Genomic DNA, 19,869 nt, shown 5'->3' on the forward strand with positions numbered 1-19,869 from the left:
TATATCTATCAGTCATCAAATTGCCAAATATGAGAGTACAAGGATAAAGGCTGTGGATTTTCTATAAAAATCTTGATTTATTTGCCACAAAGTTCTTTTTTTGTATTAAATGCAATGGAACAGTAAAAAATAATGCTTTGCATCAAGTTTCCCCTTGGAATATGTACAAAATGGCCTATCTCTAGTATTCATTATATCTGTAGTTTTAATACAATTGACGTTTGAAAAGTTCGTACAAAAATGGCTACAGAAGGGTACATAAACCTTAACAAGGGTTTCGTTCCTCTAAATTATTTTCGGAAACAAATCAACAAAACAGGTCAGTTAACTTTGTCTATTTTTAGATTACAGGTAATCATTTGACACTACGTATAACCTGATAACCTGTGTAGTGATTTTGATTTTACGATAAATTTATGAATGAACGACAATTTTATGAATGAACAAGAGCGCCTGACCTCTTTCTTAAAAAAACACCAATTAAACATATAAAAACGTATATAATAAAAGATAATTCAGTCAAATTTTCAATACTAAATCAACAACTGAAATGATTCCATATTTTGTTGAAACATCGTACGAACGGAAAACGGAATCGCAGGTATAAAAATGAATTTTTTTCACTCGGACGTCTATGTTTTTTGATAGTCAAACGGTTGTCCCCCTAAATACAAAAATACATCTTCAAGAACGTATGCTGAAACTTCTTAAATCCACTAACGTTTTTCAAAAGTTTCAAGCTATGTATTGCATTAGAAAACATACATAGGTGTTTAAGAATGACAGACCAGAAGCCTGTTTAACAAAATACTATGGCTTGATCTGGGCGGAGTCTCTGATCTGGGTCACAAAGATGGCCATACGCGACGGCATGAAAGCAATTGCTTTAACAATTGCTTTAAAAACCAGTTGTTGGCATGACACGGGTTATGTTCTTCTCATATATGTTATGATGGTATGATACTAAACCCCTAACGGGAAGAATTGTGCCTGATATTCATATGATGAAATCATAATCTTTCAATCAGTTTAACTGAAGTCTGGAGCTGGCATATCAGTTAACTGCTAGTAGTCTGTTGTTATTTATGTACTATTGTCATTTTGTTTATTTTCTTTGGTTACATCTTATGACATCAGACTCGGACTTCTCTTGAATTGAATTTTAAATTGCGTATTTTTATGCATTTACTTTTCTACATTGGCTTGAGGTATTGGGGGAGGGTTGAGATCTCATAAACATGTTTAATCCCGCCGCATTTTTGCGCCTGTCCCAAGTCAGGAGCCTCTGGCCTTTGTTTGTCTTGTATTTTTTAAATTTTAGTTTCTTGTGTACAATTTGGAAATTAGTATGGCGTTCATTATCACTGAACTAGTATATATTTGTTTAGGGGACAGCTGATGGACGCCTCCGGGTGCGAGAATTTCTCGCTACATTGAAGACCTGTTGGTGACCTTCTGCTGTTGTTTTTTTATATGGTCGGGTTGTTGTCTCTTTGGCACATTCCCCACTTCCATTCTCAATTTTAATCCTACTCATTCAGAAAATTGTTAATAAGTTGAATTTTTGGAAGAAAGGAAACATATTTGCCATTTGTGAATTTTAAATAAAAACATGATAAATCTATAAAATTCATTAGCATTCTTAAAGTTATTGTGTAAAAATAATAACTTTGTGCTCGATTTCAACGAAAATAGATCGCTAGGTTTAAATTCTATTCCAGCTTGATTTCCAGTGTCAAAGTTATTTGAAGTAACAATTGTTCGATAAAGTCACTTTTAGGAGATTATGTCAGTGAAAATTACTTCAATTTAAGGAGCATTAATTTACAAAAGTCCAAATTTCACAAATCAATTAAAAAGCATATATCTGTATTAAGGTATTGATTCAGAACATATATATCAAAGGAAAACAAAAAATAAGTGTTTATCGCATAAATTTGGAAAGGAAAGAGAAAAAGATGCGTCTCCAGCTAGTTATGAAACCTGATTCGTACACAGGATAAGAGTCTCTTTTTCATTAAAAAAAGATGTGTGGTCACAAGGTAAGTGTCTCCTCTCCTGCTTTGAGAAATCCATAGGATGAGCGTCTCCTGATATACGAGTCGACAGGTTGGTCGACAAGATGGCGTGTTATGAGACAGATTTGGCGATTTAAAGTAAAGTCCTAATTAAAACGAAGTAAACGTGATTTCTGAATGTACTGAATAATTCTCTCTAATCATCAACAGTTCAAAATATATGAAAATTTCAGTAATTAATTCTTTCTGGAAACACCTACTGGGCATTTGTAATTGATAGTTCCTAAAATGTAGTTTTAACAGCATGATGTCATCGGCGTCTTTAAAAAATCGTTTCGAAATAGCAGTTTACACAAATGAATAAAATGATAAGAGTGGTCACGTTGATAAAAACTGTAATAGTTTGTTTAAACTCACCAGTCTCATACCATATGATGCTTTTCTGTCAAACTGTAGATATTTGTTTGTCTCGATAAAGTGATAATGGCTCCCAACCTGAAACACAATATATGTATATATGATCGACACTGTACTCTTTTTGAGGTTTTATTTATGATACTCAAAGAACTTAAACAAGATCCCGACAGTTATTTAACGTATTCATTTGTAGAAATCTATCTATTAAGAAAATATAACTGTATTGTATTTGAAGTTCCGACAGCATCAATTGGTGAATTGATGGTCGCAAATTAAGTTTAAGTTTACATAAACGGGAACTTGCGACCATAAAATCTCCAAATGATGACTTTGGAAATTTAAATACAATATTGTTATCTCCATTATAATGAAATTGACAAAACAACGTCAAATCAATTCATTTAGAATTTGTCATACTTCGTATGCGCTTGCGCGTAGGTTTTATTAGCATGACAATTGGTGATGATATCCTATCATAATGAACGGTACAAAGAATGCTGTATTTGAATTCAAATTTCAAAAGTCTGAATGAATTGGCAAGAAACGAGGGACGAAAGATACCAGAAGGAATAGTCAAACTCATAAATCTAAAATAAACTGACAACGCCATGAGTGATATGGAATATTGTTTTATTAATAAAAATTTGTAGATGTTAAAACTGTAAAATATGAGAATTATTATTTTTGAATTAGAGACAATTTAAATCAAGATTTAATGTAGTAAGACATATAATTTGTTTGACACGGTTTATACAGTGCGAGATATTAATTTACTTGTCAAGGCTATTTGTGATGATATCCTATCATAATGAACGGTACAAAGATTGCTGTATTTGAATTCTAATTTCAAAAGTCTGAATGAATTGGCAAGAAACGAGGGACGAAAGATACCAGAAGGAATAGTCAAACTCATAAATCTAAAATAAACTGACAACGCCATGAGTGATATGGAATATTGTTTTATTAATAAAAATTTGTAGATGTTAAAACTGTAAAATATGAGAATTATTATTTTTGAATTAGAGACAATTTAAATCAAGATTTAATGTAGTAAGACATATAATTTGTTTGACACGGTTTATACAGTGCGAGATATTAATTTACTTGTCAAGGCTACGCATTGCATCTTTAACGACAGTTTGTATGACAATAATACTTTCAAACGAATAAATTACTTACGCTGTGCGATTTTAAATTCTGTTTATTATTCTAATCATTTACATCTTTCTCAAACTAAATTCTTAATGTCTATTTTTAGGTTGAAATTGATTTTTTTTTTAAAATATACAAAAATCTAAAGTGTTACATGTAATAAGTTTTATCTAAGGCGCAAGTTAAATAGGCCGACACTTTCTATAAAGAGCATGTTCATAATTGCAATTTTTGAAGGTCGTTTGATCGTATCTATGAAATATAGTAAAATTGAAATAGAAAGGTGGGTATACATGAAAGAACTTTGTTATCAAATAACAAGTAAGTAGTCAGCACCTCGGTGTTGACATGCATATAATTTATATGGTCATTTTTATCAATTTTCTGTTCACAAAACTTTGAATTTTTCGAAAAACTAAGGATCTTCTTATCCCAGGAGAAGATTACCTAAGCCGTATTTGGCTCAACTTTTTTTTGGAATTTTGGGTCCCTCGATGCTCTTCAACTTTGTACTTGTTTGGCTTTCTAACTATTTTGATATGAGCGTCACTGATGAGTCTTATGTAGACAAAAGGCGCGTCTGGCGTATTAAATTATAATCCTGGTACCATTGATAACTATTGTTTATTATTAAACATCGTATATTGACCTCAAAATAATTTATAAATGTGCTGAGTGTGTTAGCATATCCTGTATCAGAGACTTTTAGTTCATACTTCATTGTGTAAAAGACTAAAAGTTGATTCATTCATTGTAAGATATTCGAAATATCTAACATCTTTATAATTGAAAGGTGAAATACTTTAATACGGCGTATATTTTCGGATTTTCTATTTGTCGACAAAATAATAAATGCATTTATTCAGTAATTCAGAATATCAAATATTTTCTGAAAACATATAAGAGCATTTCTAACCGGTAAAAACATATCAGGACCAAATTTTAAATTAATTAAGAATTTCATATGTGTTTCCTCTGTGACCCTATTACATGTATATATAATATATATACACAACACATGTTTACAAAACTTTTAATTTTCGAAAAACGAAGGAATTTTTTACCCCAGGAGAAGATTATCTTAGCCGTATTTAACTCAACATTTTTGGAATTTTGTGTCCTCAATGCTCTGCAACTTTGTACTTGTTTGGCTTTCTAACTATTTTGATATGAGCGTCACTGATGAGTCTTGTGTAGACAATACGCGCGTCTGGCGTATAAATTATAATCCTGGTACCATTAATAACTATAATTGTTTATTGTTAAACATCGTATATTGACCTCAAAATAATTTATTGTATTTGAAGTTCCGACAGCATCAATTGGTGAATTGATGGTCGCAAATTAAGTTTAAGTTTACATAAACGGGAACTTGCGACCATAAAATCTCCAAATGATGACTTTGGAAATTTAAATACAATATTTTTATCTCCATTATAATGAAATTGACAAAACAACGTCAAATCAATTCATTTAGAATTTGTCATACTTCGTATGCGCTTGCGCGTAGGTTTTATTAGCATGACAATTGGTGATGATATCCTATCATAATGAACGGTACAAAGAATGCTGTATTTGAATTCAAATTTCAAAAGTCTGAATGAATTGGCAAGAAACGAGGGACGAAAGATACCAGAAGGAACAGTCAAACTCATAAATCTAAAATAAACTGACAACGCCATGAGTGATATGGAATATTGTTTTATTAATAAAAATTTGTAGATGTTAAAACTGTAAAATATGAGAATTATTATTTTTGAATTAGAGACAATTTAAATCAAGATTTAATGTAGTAAGACATATAATTTGTTTGACACGGTTTATACAGTGCGAAATATTAATTTACTTGTCAAGGCTACGCATTGCATCTTTAACGACAGTTTGTATGACAATAATACTTTCAAACGAATAAATTACTTACGCTGTGCGATTTTAAATTCTGTTTATTATTCTAATCATTTACATCTTTCTCAAACTAAATTCTTAATGTCTATTTTTAGGTTGAAATTGAATTTTTTTTTTACGTCTGGCGTATTAAATTATAATCCTGGTACCATTGATAACTATTGTTTATTATTAAACATCGTATATTGACCTCAAAATAATTTATAAATGTGCTGAGTGTGTTAGCATATCCTGTATCTGAGACTTTTAGTTCATACTTCATTGTGTAAAAGACTAAAAGTTGATTCATTCATTGTAAGATATTCGAAATATCTAACATCTTTATAATTGAAAGGTGAAATACTTTAATACGGCGTATATTTTCGGATTTTCTATTTGTCGACAAAATAATAAATGCATTTATTCAGTAATTCAGAATATCAAATATTTTCTGAAAACATATAAGAGCATTTCTAACCGGTAAAAACATATCAGGACCAAATTTTAAATTAATTAAGAATTTCATATGTGTTTCCTCTGTGACCCTATTACATGTATATAATATATATATACACAACACATGTTTACAAAACTTTTAATTTTCGAAAAACGAAGGAATTTTTTACCCCAGGAGAAGATTATCTTAGCCGTATTTAACTCAACATTTTTGGAATTTTGTGTCCTCAATGCTCTGCAACTTTGTACTTGTTTGGCTTTCTAACTATTTTGATATGAGCGTCACTGATGAGTCTTGTGTAGACAATACGCGCGTCTGGCGTATAAATTATAATCCTGGTACCATTAATAACTATAATTGTTTATTGTTAAACATCGTATATTGACCTCAAAATAATTTATTGTATTTGAAGTTCCGACAGCATCAATTGGTGAATTGATGGTCGCAAATTAAGTTTAAGTTTACATAAACGGGAACTTGCGACCATAAAATCTCCAAATGATGACTTTGGAAATTTAAATACAATATTGTTATCTCCATTATAATGAAATTGACAAAACAACGTCAAATCAATTCATTTAGAATTTGTCATACTTCGTATGCGCTTGCGCGTAGGTTTTATTAGCATGACAATTGGTGATGATATCCTATCATAATGAACGGTACAAAGAATGCTGTATTTGAATTCAAATTTCAAAAGTCTGAATGAATTGGCAAGAAACGAGGGACGAAAGATACCAGAAGGAACAGTCAAACTCATAAATCTAAAATAAACTGACAACGCCATGAGTGATATGGAATATTGTTTTATTAATAAAAATTTGTAGATGTTAAAACTGTAAAATATGAGAATTATTATTTTTGAATTAGAGACAATTTAAATCAAGATTTAATGTAGTAAGACATATAATTTGTTTGACACGGTTTATACAGTGCGAAATATTAATTTACTTGTCAAGGCTACGCATTGCATCTTTAACGACAGTTTGTATGACAATAATACTTTCAAACGAATAAATTACTTACGCTGTGCGATTTTAAATTCTGTTTATTATTCTAATCATTTACATCTTTCTCAAACTAAATTCTTAATGTCTATTTTTAGGTTGAAATTGAATTTTTTTTTACGTCTGGCGTATTAAATTATAATCCTGGTACCATTGATAACTATTGTTTATTATTAAACATCGTATATTGACCTCAAAATAATTTATAAATGTGCTGAGTGTGTTAGCATATCCTGTATCAGAGACTTTTAGTTTATACTTCATTGTGTAAAAGACTAAAAGTTGATTCATTCATTGTAAGATATTCGAAATATCTAACATCTTTATAATTGAAAGGTGAAATACTTTAATACGGCGTATATTTTCGGATTTTCTATTTGTCGACAAAATAATAAATGCATTTATTCAGTAATTCAGAATATCAAATATTTTCTGAAAACATATAAGAGCATTTCTAACCGGTAAAAACATATCAGGACCAAATTTTAAATTAATTAAGAATTTCATATGTGTTTCCTCTGTGACCCTATTACATGTATATATAATATATATACACAACACATGTTTACAAAACTTTTAATTTTCGAAAAACGAAGGAATTTTTTACCCCAGGAGAAGATTATCTTAGCCGTATTTAACTCAACATTTTTGGAATTTTGTGTCCTCAATGCTCTGCAACTTTGTACTTGTTTGGCTTTCTAACTATTTTGATATGAGCGTCACTGATGAGTCTTGTGTAGACAATACGCGCGTCTGGCGTATAAATTATAATCCTGGTACCATTAATAACTATAATTGTTTATTGTTAAACATCGTATATTGACCTCAAAATAATTTATTGTATTTGAAGTTCCGACAGCATCAATTGGTGAATTGATGGTCGCAAATTAAGTTTAAGTTTACATAAACGGGAACTTGCGACCATAAAATCTCCAAATGATGACTTTGGAAATTTAAATACAATATTTTTATCTCCATTATAATGAAATTGACAAAACAACGTCAAATCAATTCATTTAGAATTTGTCATACTTCGTATGCGCTTGCGCGTAGGTTTTATTAGCATGACAATTGGTGATGATATCCTATCATAATGAACGGTACAAAGAATGCTGTATTTGAATTCAAATTTCAAAAGTCTGAATGAATTGGCAAGAAACGAGGGACGAAAGATACCAGAAGGAACAGTCAAACTCATAAATCTAAAATAAACTGACAACGCCATGAGTGATATGGAATATTGTTTTATTAATAAAAATTTGTAGATGTTAAAACTGTAAAATATGAGAATTATTATTTTTGAATTAGAGACAATTTAAATCAAGATTTAATGTAGTAAGACATATAATTTGTTTGACACGGTTTATACAGTGCGAAATATTAATTTACTTGTCAAGGCTACGCATTGCATCTTTAACGACAGTTTGTATGACAATAATACTTTCAAACGAATAAATTACTTACGCTGTGCGATTTTAAATTCTGTTTATTATTCTAATCATTTACATCTTTCTCAAACTAAATTCTTAATGTCTATTTTTAGGTTGAAATTGAATTTTTTTTTACGTCTGGCGTATTAAATTATAATCCTGGTACCATTGATAACTATTGTTTATTATTAAACATCGTATATTGACCTCAAAATAATTTATAAATGTGCTGAGTGTGTTAGCATATCCTGTATCTGAGACTTTTAGTTCATACTTCATTGTGTAAAAGACTAAAAGTTGATTCATTCATTGTAAGATATTCGAAATATCTAACATCTTTATAATTGAAAGGTGAAATACTTTAATACGGCGTATATTTTCGGATTTTCTATTTGTCGACAAAATAATAAATGCATTTATTCAGTAATTCAGAATATCAAATATTTTCTGAAAACATATAAGAGCATTTCTAACCGGTAAAAACATATCAGGACCAAATTTTAAATTAATTAAGAATTTCATATGTGTTTCCTCTGTGACCCTATTACATGTATATATAATATATATACACAACACATGTTTACAAAACTTTTAATTTTCGAAAAACGAAGGAATTTTTTACCCCAGGAGAAGATTATCTTAGCCGTATTTAACTCAACATTTTTGGAATTTTGTGTCCTCAATGCTCTGCAACTTTGTACTTGTTTGGCTTTCTAACTATTTTGATATGAGCGTCACTGATGAGTCTTGTGTAGACAATACGCGCGTCTGGCGTATAAATTATAATCCTGGTACCATTAATAACTATAATTGTTTATTGTTAAACATCGTATATTGACCTCAAAATAATTTATTGTATTTGAAGTTCCGACAGCATCAATTGGTGAATTGATGGTCGCAAATTAAGTTTAAGTTTACATAAACGGGAACTTGCGACCATAAAATCTCCAAATGATGACTTTGGAAATTTAAATACAATATTGTTATCTCCATTATAATGAAATTGACAAAACAACGTCAAATCAATTCATTTAGAATTTGTCATACTTCGTATGCGCTTGCGCGTAGGTTTTATTAGCATGACAATTGGTGATGATATCCTATCATAATGAACGGTACAAAGAATGCTGTATTTGAATTCAAATTTCAAAAGTCTGAATGAATTGGCAAGAAACGAGGGACGAAAGATACCAGAAGGAACAGTCAAACTCATAAATCTAAAATAAACTGACAACGCCATGAGTGATATGGAATATTGTTTTATTAATAAAAATTTGTAGATGTTAAAACTGTAAAATATGAGAATTATTATTTTTGAATTAGAGACAATTTAAATCAAGATTTAATGTAGTAAGACATATAATTTGTTTGACACGGTTTATACAGTGCGAAATATTAATTTACTTGTCAAGGCTACGCATTGCATCTTTAACGACAGTTTGTATGACAATAATACTTTCAAACGAATAAATTACTTACGCTGTGCGATTTTAAATTCTGTTTATTATTCTAATCATTTACATCTTTCTCAAACTAAATTCTTAATGTCTATTTTTAGGTTGAAATTGAATTTTTTTTTACGTCTGGCGTATTAAATTATAATCCTGGTACCATTGATAACTATTGTTTATTATTAAACATCGTATATTGACCTCAAAATAATTTATAAATGTGCTAAGTGTGTTAGCATATCCTGTATCTGAGACTTTTAGTTCATACTTCATTGTGTAAAAGACTAAAAGTTGATTCATTCATTGTAAGATATTCGAAATATCTAACATCTTTATAATTGAAATGTGAAATACTTTAATACGGCGTATATTTTCGGATTTTCTATTTGTCGACAAAATAATAAATGCATTTATTCAGTAATTCAGAATATCAAATATTTTCTGAAAACATATAAGAGCATTTCTAACCGGTAAAAACATATCAGGACCAAATTTTAAATTAATTAAGAATTTCATATGTGTTTCCTCTGTGACCCTATTACATGTATATATAATATATATACACAACACATGTTTACAAAACTTTTAATTTTCGAAAAACGAAGGAATTATAATTTTTTACCCCAGGAGAAGATTATCTTAGCCGTATTTAACTCAACATTTTTGGAATTTTGTGTCCTCAATGCTCTGCAACTTTGTACTTGTTTGGCTTTCTAACTATTTTGATATGAGCGTCACTGATGAGTCTTGTGTAGACAATACGCGCGTCTGGCGTATAAATTATAATCCTGGTACCATTGATAACTATAATTGGTTATTGTTAAACATCGTATATTGACCTCAAAATAATTTATAAATGTGCTGAGTGTGTTAGCATATCCCACATCTGAGACTTATAATTCATACTTCTCTGTGTAAAAGACTAAAAGTTGATTCATTCATTGTAAGATATTCGAAATATCTACCATCTTTATAATTGAAGGGTGATATACTTTAATACGCAATATATGTTTTGATTTTCTATTTGTCGACATAATTTAATGTAAACAAAATAATAATTGAATTTATTCAGTTATTCCGAATATTAAATTTTCTGATAACATATAAGCGCATTTCTAACTGGTAAAAACATATCAGGACCAAATTTTAACTTAGATAAGAATTTCATATGTGTTTACTCTGTGATTCTATTACATGTATATATAATATATATACCCAACACATGTTTACAAAACTTTAAATTTTTCGAAAAACTAAGGAATTTCTTATCCCAGGAGTAGATTATCTTAGCCGTATTTGGCTCAACTTTTTTTGAAATTTTGGGTCCCTCAATGCTCTTCAACTTTGTACTTGTTTGACTTTCTAACTATTTTGATATGAGCGTCACGGATGAGTCTTATGTAGACAAAACGCGCTTCTGGCGTATTAAATGATAATCCTGGTGTAAGAATATCCATATCTGAGACTTCTTATTCATACTTCTCTGTGTAAAAGACTAAAACTTAATTCATTCATTGTAAGATATTCGAAATATCTACCATCTTTATTATTGAAGGGTGAAATACTTTAATACGCCATATATTTTGTGATTTTCTATTTGTCGACATAAATTTAGGTAAACAAAATAATAAATGCATTTATTCAGTAATTCAGAATTTCGAATATTTTTCTGATAACATATAAGCGCATTTCTAACCGGTAAAAACATATCAGGACCAAATTTTAAATTAGATAAGAATTTCACATGTGTTTACTCTGTAACCCTATTACATGTATGTATAATATATATACACAACACATATTACATAATGTAAATATACAGACATCAAAGGACAGAGGCAAATACCATAAATCACAGTCTACGTAATTACACTAAATTGTACTAAGTACACGAGTCACCCTAGAAAACCTTAGTACGGGGATATTTGTTAGTCCTTCAAGTTGTTAAAATAAGAAAGATGTTTGCAATTCATCATTTCATTTAAAAGTAAAATCACTAAAATACTGAACTTAGAGGAAAATCAATTCGGAAAGTGCATAATCACATGACAAAATCAAATAACAAAACGCATCAAAAACAAGGGAAAAGAACTGACATATTCCTGACTTGGTACAAATGTAGAAAATGGTGGATTAAACCTGGTTCTATAGCGCTAACCCTATCACTTTAATGACAGTCTCATCAAATTCCGTTATATTTACATTGATGTGTTAAACAAACAGACACAATAAATAAAATAGTCAAAATATGGGTACATCAATCATCTTCGTATAATAATTTTTAAAGTTAAAAATTTTAAATGTTTATAAATCAAGTTGATTTTTATATACTTTTTTCTAAATAATATATGATTAGCAAAATGTAACACAGATACAAATCTGCTGTACACGAGAACAAAATCAATGGAAACTAGATTAATAGACTAAATAATTATTTTGTACACGTAAGAACAAATATTGTTTAAAACTACCATTTGTACCACAAATTCTATTGTATCTGCCGAAGTGTTAGACGGTTATATTACTGTCAATGCAGATGCTAATGATAGTTTTTAAAGGAGTAGGGTCTTTCAGCGATTTGTCCATTTGCTATGAAAGCAGGATATATACAGGTATTCAAATTCATTTAAAGAGCTTCTTGTATAAGAATAAGATACAACTATAAATGAGGGCGTTAGCCCAATATGGTGTATTCAATTTACACCAAGATATACTGGTCTTTACAGAATGGTACTTTTCAATGATTTAAAAAGGGGCTGGGGGTCTTTCAGGAATTTGACCATAGGTTTATGAGAAGCATGATAAATGCAGGGTATCCAATTTTATTTAATGACAACTTGATGTAAATGAAACTATACCTGAATGGGTCTGTCACAAAGGCTGGTCACACTTAAAGATATAGTTTTACGTCCTTTGTTAAGTTCTATATCACCGCTGATAGGCATTAACTCCCCTGGCTTGACATCTAGTTTAGCATCGCAAACTCCCTCCTGCGAATGTGTTAATTGTATGATAAACTCAAACTCTCATATCTTACATTTGCTCATCATGTACCAAATAAAGTATATAAATATAGATCCGTATACTGCGGATTCATTTATATTCGTGGGTATCAATTTTCGTGTATTGATGAAAACTTGCATATTCGTTGATATTTGATTTCGTGGTTTTTGTCAATCTCTGTATCTCTGTATCAAAGCCTATTGAAAATATGATATATGATATTCGTGGTACATTTGAATTCGTGGTTTACCTGTACCCACGAAAGCCACGAAAATTGGTATCCAACGAATAATAATGAACCACAGTAGTATCTTTCTGATTTATATTGTTTAATGTTTTTACAATATAAACACTACAGTCAATTCGAATGTCTATTTTGCTTCAACTTTGATTCACAATCAAAAAGATTCTATACCGAGGTTTATATAATAATTATTAATTCAACTTTTTTTCCAAATTTAGGATATTCTGTAACGAGGTATTTACCTCTTCAACGTTGAATCAAAGTCTATAATATTCTAATCCGAGGTATATCTTTATCGAACTTTGAATAAAATTTTAAGAGCTTATTATTATGCCGTCCATACAATGATTTAATTTTGAATAAAAATTGATGATAGTCCACAAAAACTGAAGAACTCAGCTACTTTTCAAATCTAGATGCAACTTCCGCTTTAACTATACATAGCTGCTAGCTGACTAGAATCTTATGGGAAAACAAAGTATTGAGATAAATTATAATATGATAAGACATATTTAATTCACTTGCCTCTATTTTATGTCCTTTGGCCTCATTGAATTTTTCTAGTGCGGGAACAGGTAGAAAGCTCCCATAAAGAGCAAGTTCAAGATCGCCATCTTTTCTACATATTGGTTTGTGAACTGTCACCTAGAAAATAAAAGATGTGCCAAATAAGTAAACAAATATGGACATAAAGATTAGAAAAAGACCATAAAAAACAAATGTTGTTTATAATCTTAATGACGTTTTTAAGTATTGTTTTGTTTGTCTTTATAAATATTAATTTTGCTGCCTACTTTTTTGTGATATCCATTTAAAATGACTCTGTACTAATGCATCCCGTCATTGTGTTATTGAGCTATGATAATGTTTTGTATTTTTGTCTCTAACTTTTGCTAATGTGCTTTGACTATCTGCGTTTTTTGGACTTCTTTGTTACATATTTGTTTCTTTTTATAGTGATTAAGATTTTAACACAATGGTGACTGCTGTACCCCTTTTTGACATTTTCACCTGTTATGTCTGGGTTTGTTTTTTTTGTTGACAGATCGTAGTCAATACAATTAAATTTTATGCGACTGTCTTACAAGTGAGAGGTTCAAAAGTTATATGTTATGCTAGTTAGTATGAAAACAGACTTTATGCACCATTTTCTAAATAAGAAAATACCTTTACCAAGTCAGGAATATGACAGTTGATTTCCATTGGTTTGATGTGTTATAGATTTTTATATTGATATAGGGACTTTCCGTTTAATATTTTCCTCGGAGTTCAGTATTTTTGTGATTTAACTTTTTATGCAAAATTGTAAAATTTCAGTTTTTTATTTCATTTGCGTAAGATAGTTATGTTATCGTTATGTGACAAGTCCCTTCTCTTAATTACAATGTGGTACATGTTCAATAATGTTATAATTGTGTCGTCTTATTGGCTCCCAACCATGGTATGATATACATAATAGTACTATAGGGTTATTGCATGAATATTGGGGAATATTGTCCCAAGTAGAATTTTATATTGCACGAGCTTGCGAGTGCAATATATGTTCTACGAGGGACAATATTCCCCAATATTCATGCAATAACCCTTTTATTGTATAGCAATATAATATTTGAAAGTAAAAAAATGGATTTAGATAAGATTTTGTCGTTGATGACGTCATGAATATTGAAAACTTATTGCACTAGTGCAATATTAGAATTTATTGCACGCTAACTTTTGGTTACGTTCTGTGGGACATATTATATTGCTATACAATAAAAGGATATATATACAAGAAAGAAATCTGAGTGCAGGTTATCTATCCTTTTTTTCTCAACTAAAATTATACATTTGTCATTTGATATTACAGCCCATTCGTATACATGAACCAATCAATTAAAAAATTCAGATTAGAGAATAACGGGGAAAAAATGAAGATCTGAGAAAAAAGGGGTTAATTTTTTTAAGATTAGAGTAAAAAGGGGTTATTTTTTTTTAAGGATTAGAGAAAAATGGGGTGAAAATTAAATGTTTACAGAATAACAGATAACCACCCCACCCCCCAAATCCAGACCCTCAATTATGTGTCAGTTATAATTACAAGTTTAGTTCCATCTGGAAATGTTCCTTCGACTTGTACTTCATGGATCATGTCAGCAACACCGGGCATCACCTGGTTGAATCCTGATGAAAGTAATTGGTGCGTGATAAAGAGTTTATTTACTCTGGTACATATATACAATAAGAAAGTAAAATACAAAATTGACAAATTGTGTGTGAAAATAAAAATTTGAAAAATTAGGAGAGCAGGAAAGCAACCAGGACAACAAATGGAAATCAAAAACATGTAATCGCGTAAATGACACTAACAACTAACTCTTGACAAATATGGACTCTATCTTAAAGTTTACACCCATTCTTTATCAAATTATGATAAATTGAAGATAATTTGATTGGCGTCGCCTACGACATTTGATTTGTAAATTAAAAACAAAACCCAAAACGAATATAATTACATCAAAGAATGATTTATGATGAAATTCGAAAATCAAATGAGTGTCTGAACAATACTACATTTGACTAATCAATTCTGCTGCTGAGGCATTCAATGAGAGGACGTATGAGGTCAAGTGATGTATCTCTATAAACGTTTAATAACACAGAAGTAAAGGATAGAAAATAGGGTTTACACTCTAGTATCATGCTTTATATTAAAGTGACATGTTGCGCTCCTGCAAGATAACCCATAGAACGTTAGAGTAAATAGACTTATCATAGATACCAGGACTAAATTTAGTATACGCCAGACGCGCGTTTCGTCTACAAAAGACTCATCAGTGACGCTCGAATCCACAAAAGTAAGAAAAAAAAAAAAAAAAAAAAAAAATGCCAAATAAAGTACGAAGTTGAAGAGCATTGAGGACTAAAATTCCTAAAAGTGTTGCCATATACAGCTTAGATTTAATCGATATACAGTGTTTTATTGGTGTTTATGACAAGAACACGTATTATCAGAAGGTAAGGTCAATATATTGTCCCTTTCAAATATGAGACGGGAGCCCTTCCCAAACAGCCACACCTTTTAACAAAGACCATTCGGACATAATATAAACAACAGACAATTTTTCAAGACTAAAAAATTTGAACTATAAATAAATACCGGATGTTTAATAACTGAACTCAAATTGTCTGTCATCGTGCAATTTTATTTTTATTAAAATATATGTTTGCAACATTATTCGCAATATTAGACAATGTAAGGGCAAGACAAAAAAAAAGTCAAAATGTAACAATTCGGTTAATTGTTATTTAACTAAGTACAATAAAGGTAAAACAAGTATATACATGTATCCTTGAACGTAAATAGCTGAATGAATAGTTATGATCCGATATTTACAGCAATCATAGTTTCCCATCTGCTTTATATGTCCGGATTTGTACCAGGTAACACATTACGGACCAGATGTCTTAAATGATAAGTAAGACCTTCATATAAAAAAAATTACTATGAAAATTGATTGAAGATTTTTGGATTGTACCAAAGTACAGTCAAAAGTAAAATATCAAAATCACCGAACTCCAAGGAAAATTCAAGACAATTTTTTTTTATCAATGGCAAACATCAAAAACTCAAACACATCAAACGAATGGTAAAACAACTGTCATATTACTGACTTGGTACAGACATTTCCTTATGAAGAAAATGTATTAAACCTGGTTTTAAAGCTAGCTAAACCTCACTTGTTTGACAATCGCAAATAATTTCAGTATATTTACAACGATGCGTGGGCTAAACAAAACACAATAGGGAAAACTGCCAAAAATAAGATTTCAGCAGTCAATTCTATATTATAATCTTAATCACATTAATAGAAAATAAATATTGCAACAAAAATACAAACAATCACACTCTGGGCAAAGTACATCAGAAAAAAACGAAAGACAATTTGTGTTGTAATTCTTGAAAGCACCATGATACAATGGCTGGATGTATAAATACCAAACCACGCCAAAAGTATTTGACCACAATTTAACTTAACTGTCAACTGATTGAAAAAGTAATAAATTTAAAGGCCTATGAAGATTTATAAAGATTTTTTTTTTTTTTTTTTTTTTTTTTTATCTATGTGACTTTTTCTGAAAGAATTGGAACATACCTATCATCTCTCTTCCTTTTGACATTAGGTCTGAGACTGTATAACCGTCCCTGATCAGCTCTTGTATCTGTAATATTTTAAGAAGCCCGTAAAATTATATGTGGGAGGAGTGACTGATTTTTTTTTACATAAGAACATTTGATCGAAGAAATAAAACATATATTAAACTGATCTCAACAATCTTACTATCATTACGATTTCGTCGGTTGGGGACTAATAATTGATTACCACTTATTTTTAATCAAATCAAATACATTATTAATATAAACATCTGATATAATTTTCTTTAAATATGGCAACTATTGTATCCGTTAGACGTAAGAGCGCTCAAAAGACAATTTTCCATAAAGATAATAATTCCAAGGGGCACATCTTATTTCTAGAAATTGTTGATTGTCACTGATTTTTCGAAATTGATTTAAATTTTGTAAAAAACAAATTGCAAACATGAGATTGCAAACAATGCAATTTTTCTTTTATTTTTAAGTTTTCAAAGGTGCATAACTCTTTAAAAATAAATGATCGGTACTGGTTTTCGAACTCGTCCGAAGCATTGAACATATAAACCTTTAAAATAAGTTTCATGGATCTACAGATGAGAGCGCTGACGAGGACATTTTCAATATACACATGTATAATAAATGTTTCCATGAGGTATAACTCTTCGGAAAATAAATGATTGGCACTAATTTCCGAACTCGTCAATTCATTGCTGATACAAACCATGTTATAATTTTCATTAAAATCTTATAAGAATTGTACACATGAGAGCGCCAACAAGACCAGATGGGCAGAAGTACAAACGGACAGATTGACACCCGGTATTTCTATGTCTCTAACAACGCGTTCGCGGGGGACTAATAAAGGACAACGACGTTTTGACCTAGGAACATTAATGATATGGGCATGAATTCCTAAGAAAGTTAGTTAATTTGGTAAATTCTGTAACCACGAGATTTTTATACTAGGAATACGTGTCCGCCTTGACAACTTGAATTTTACCAGGACAAATTTCCTCTTACGAACCTTCTACTTTGATTTATGTACTACACATCCTCCTATATCTAGCACTATTAAGGTGTTGCTGTTAAAAAAAACCTTTGAAAGCAATTAATAACAGTATGTAAAACTGACATTTTGACAGCTAAACAATTCAGAAAAATTGCACATGAAAGAAGCCAAAAAGTAATCACAAGAAAATATTTATCAAAAATATTCTTCGAAAGACAAATTAATGTTTACCCAATCCCTTTTTAAGTGCACAGTGATTTTGATGTTGTGATTCGGATTCATTCGGTTTATCGAGAGAAATGATCGTGAAAGAATATCTAACGGCGGTCAAGTATTGAGAGACGATCGTGAAAGTTCTGGTAACGGATCGTGAAAGACATTTAATCGAGAAGACATATGAAAGTTCAGTAAATATTCTAATTTAATTAATTACACAGACACATTTACGACAAAATAAAACTGTCTGTCGAAATGGTTCAACATTATGATCAGTATGTCAGAATATCCAGTTTCAAAAGTACATTGTTATTACAAAACGACAAAAGGCAGATTGCTTTTCGACATTTCAATGACATTAAAAATGTAAACATACACGATTTTTTCACAAATTCGACTAGATAAACTACGTTTTTCAGAATAAGGGCGTTGTATTTGAATTAATTAAACGGTGTTCATAGTTATTTTGTATAAATATAATCTGAAACTTGGTAAATAAAGAACTATCTACACAAAATTGATTTTTTGGATCGTGAAAGATCACGTACCGCTTTTTTGAAGATCGTGAAAAGGATCGTGAAAGAACTGATGCTAAGAAGACGCTCACATTAATCTTCCATTATATGATAATTGATAATTGATATTTGTAATTAATATTGAAAAAGGCTAGATAGGTCAACATCCTCAACAGGTTTAAGCCAAACAAGTAAAATGTTGAAGAACATGGAGGATCCAAAATTCCAAAAAGTTGTACCAAATACAACTATGATGGTAATCCTTCAAAATTTTTTAAACAAGAAATTTGTATCAAATGACCACATTATTGATATTCATGTCAACATCGAAGTGTTGAATACTGGGCTGATGATACCCTCGGGGACGAAACGTCCACCAGCAATGGCATCGACCCAGTGGTGTAAATAGTTGTCAAAGGTACTAGGATTATAATTTAGTACACAAGACGCGCAAATACATTAAAAATTGTATTTGGACATTTGTGAACATGTTGTTTGTAAAATAGTTGTTATGATTGTAAAGTGAGCTTTTCTCATCACTTGAACCTTGGCCTCTGAAACTACTGGGCCAAATTAAACCAAACTTGGCCACAATCATCATTGGGGTATCTAGTTTAAAAATGTGTGGCGTGACACGGTCAACCAACCAAGATCATCATTGGGGTATATAGTTTAAAAATGTGTGGCGTGACCCGACCAATCAACAGAGATGGCCGCCATGGCTAAAAATAGAACAAAGGGGTAAAATGAAGTTTTTGACTTATAACTCAAAAACCAAAGCATTTAAAGCAATCTGACATAGGGTAAAATTGTTTATCAGGTCAAGATCTATCTGATAAGAAATATTCAGATGAATCCGACAACCTGTTGTTGGGTTGCTGCCCCCTGAACTAGTAGTTTTAGGAAAAATTTTGCTGTTTTTGGTTAT

General features: G+C 30.4%; 1 protein-coding gene across 2 annotated transcripts in view; it reads right to left on the minus strand.

Annotated features, from left to right (window-relative positions):
- The window catches only part of LOC134693519 (urease subunit alpha-like), an 84,962-nt gene that overhangs the window by 17,239 nt on the left and 47,854 nt on the right, over positions 1-19,869 (minus strand). For both annotated transcript variants that reach the window (XM_063554356.1, XM_063554357.1), the window contains exons 3-7: positions 17,200-17,266; positions 15,144-15,226; positions 13,589-13,708; positions 12,675-12,806; positions 2,436-2,513 (exon numbers count right to left, since the gene is read on the minus strand). In XM_063554356.1, the coding sequence (XP_063410426.1) occupies positions 2,436-2,513; positions 12,675-12,806; positions 13,589-13,708; positions 15,144-15,226; positions 17,200-17,266 (480 nt within the window). The remainder of the gene's footprint in view (positions 1-2,435; positions 2,514-12,674; positions 12,807-13,588; positions 13,709-15,143; positions 15,227-17,199; positions 17,267-19,869) is intronic.

This window comes from Mytilus trossulus, chromosome 12 (genome assembly GCF_036588685.1).
Source record: "Mytilus trossulus isolate FHL-02 chromosome 12, PNRI_Mtr1.1.1.hap1, whole genome shotgun sequence".
Lineage (NCBI taxonomy): Eukaryota > Metazoa > Mollusca > Bivalvia > Mytilida > Mytilidae > Mytilus > Mytilus trossulus.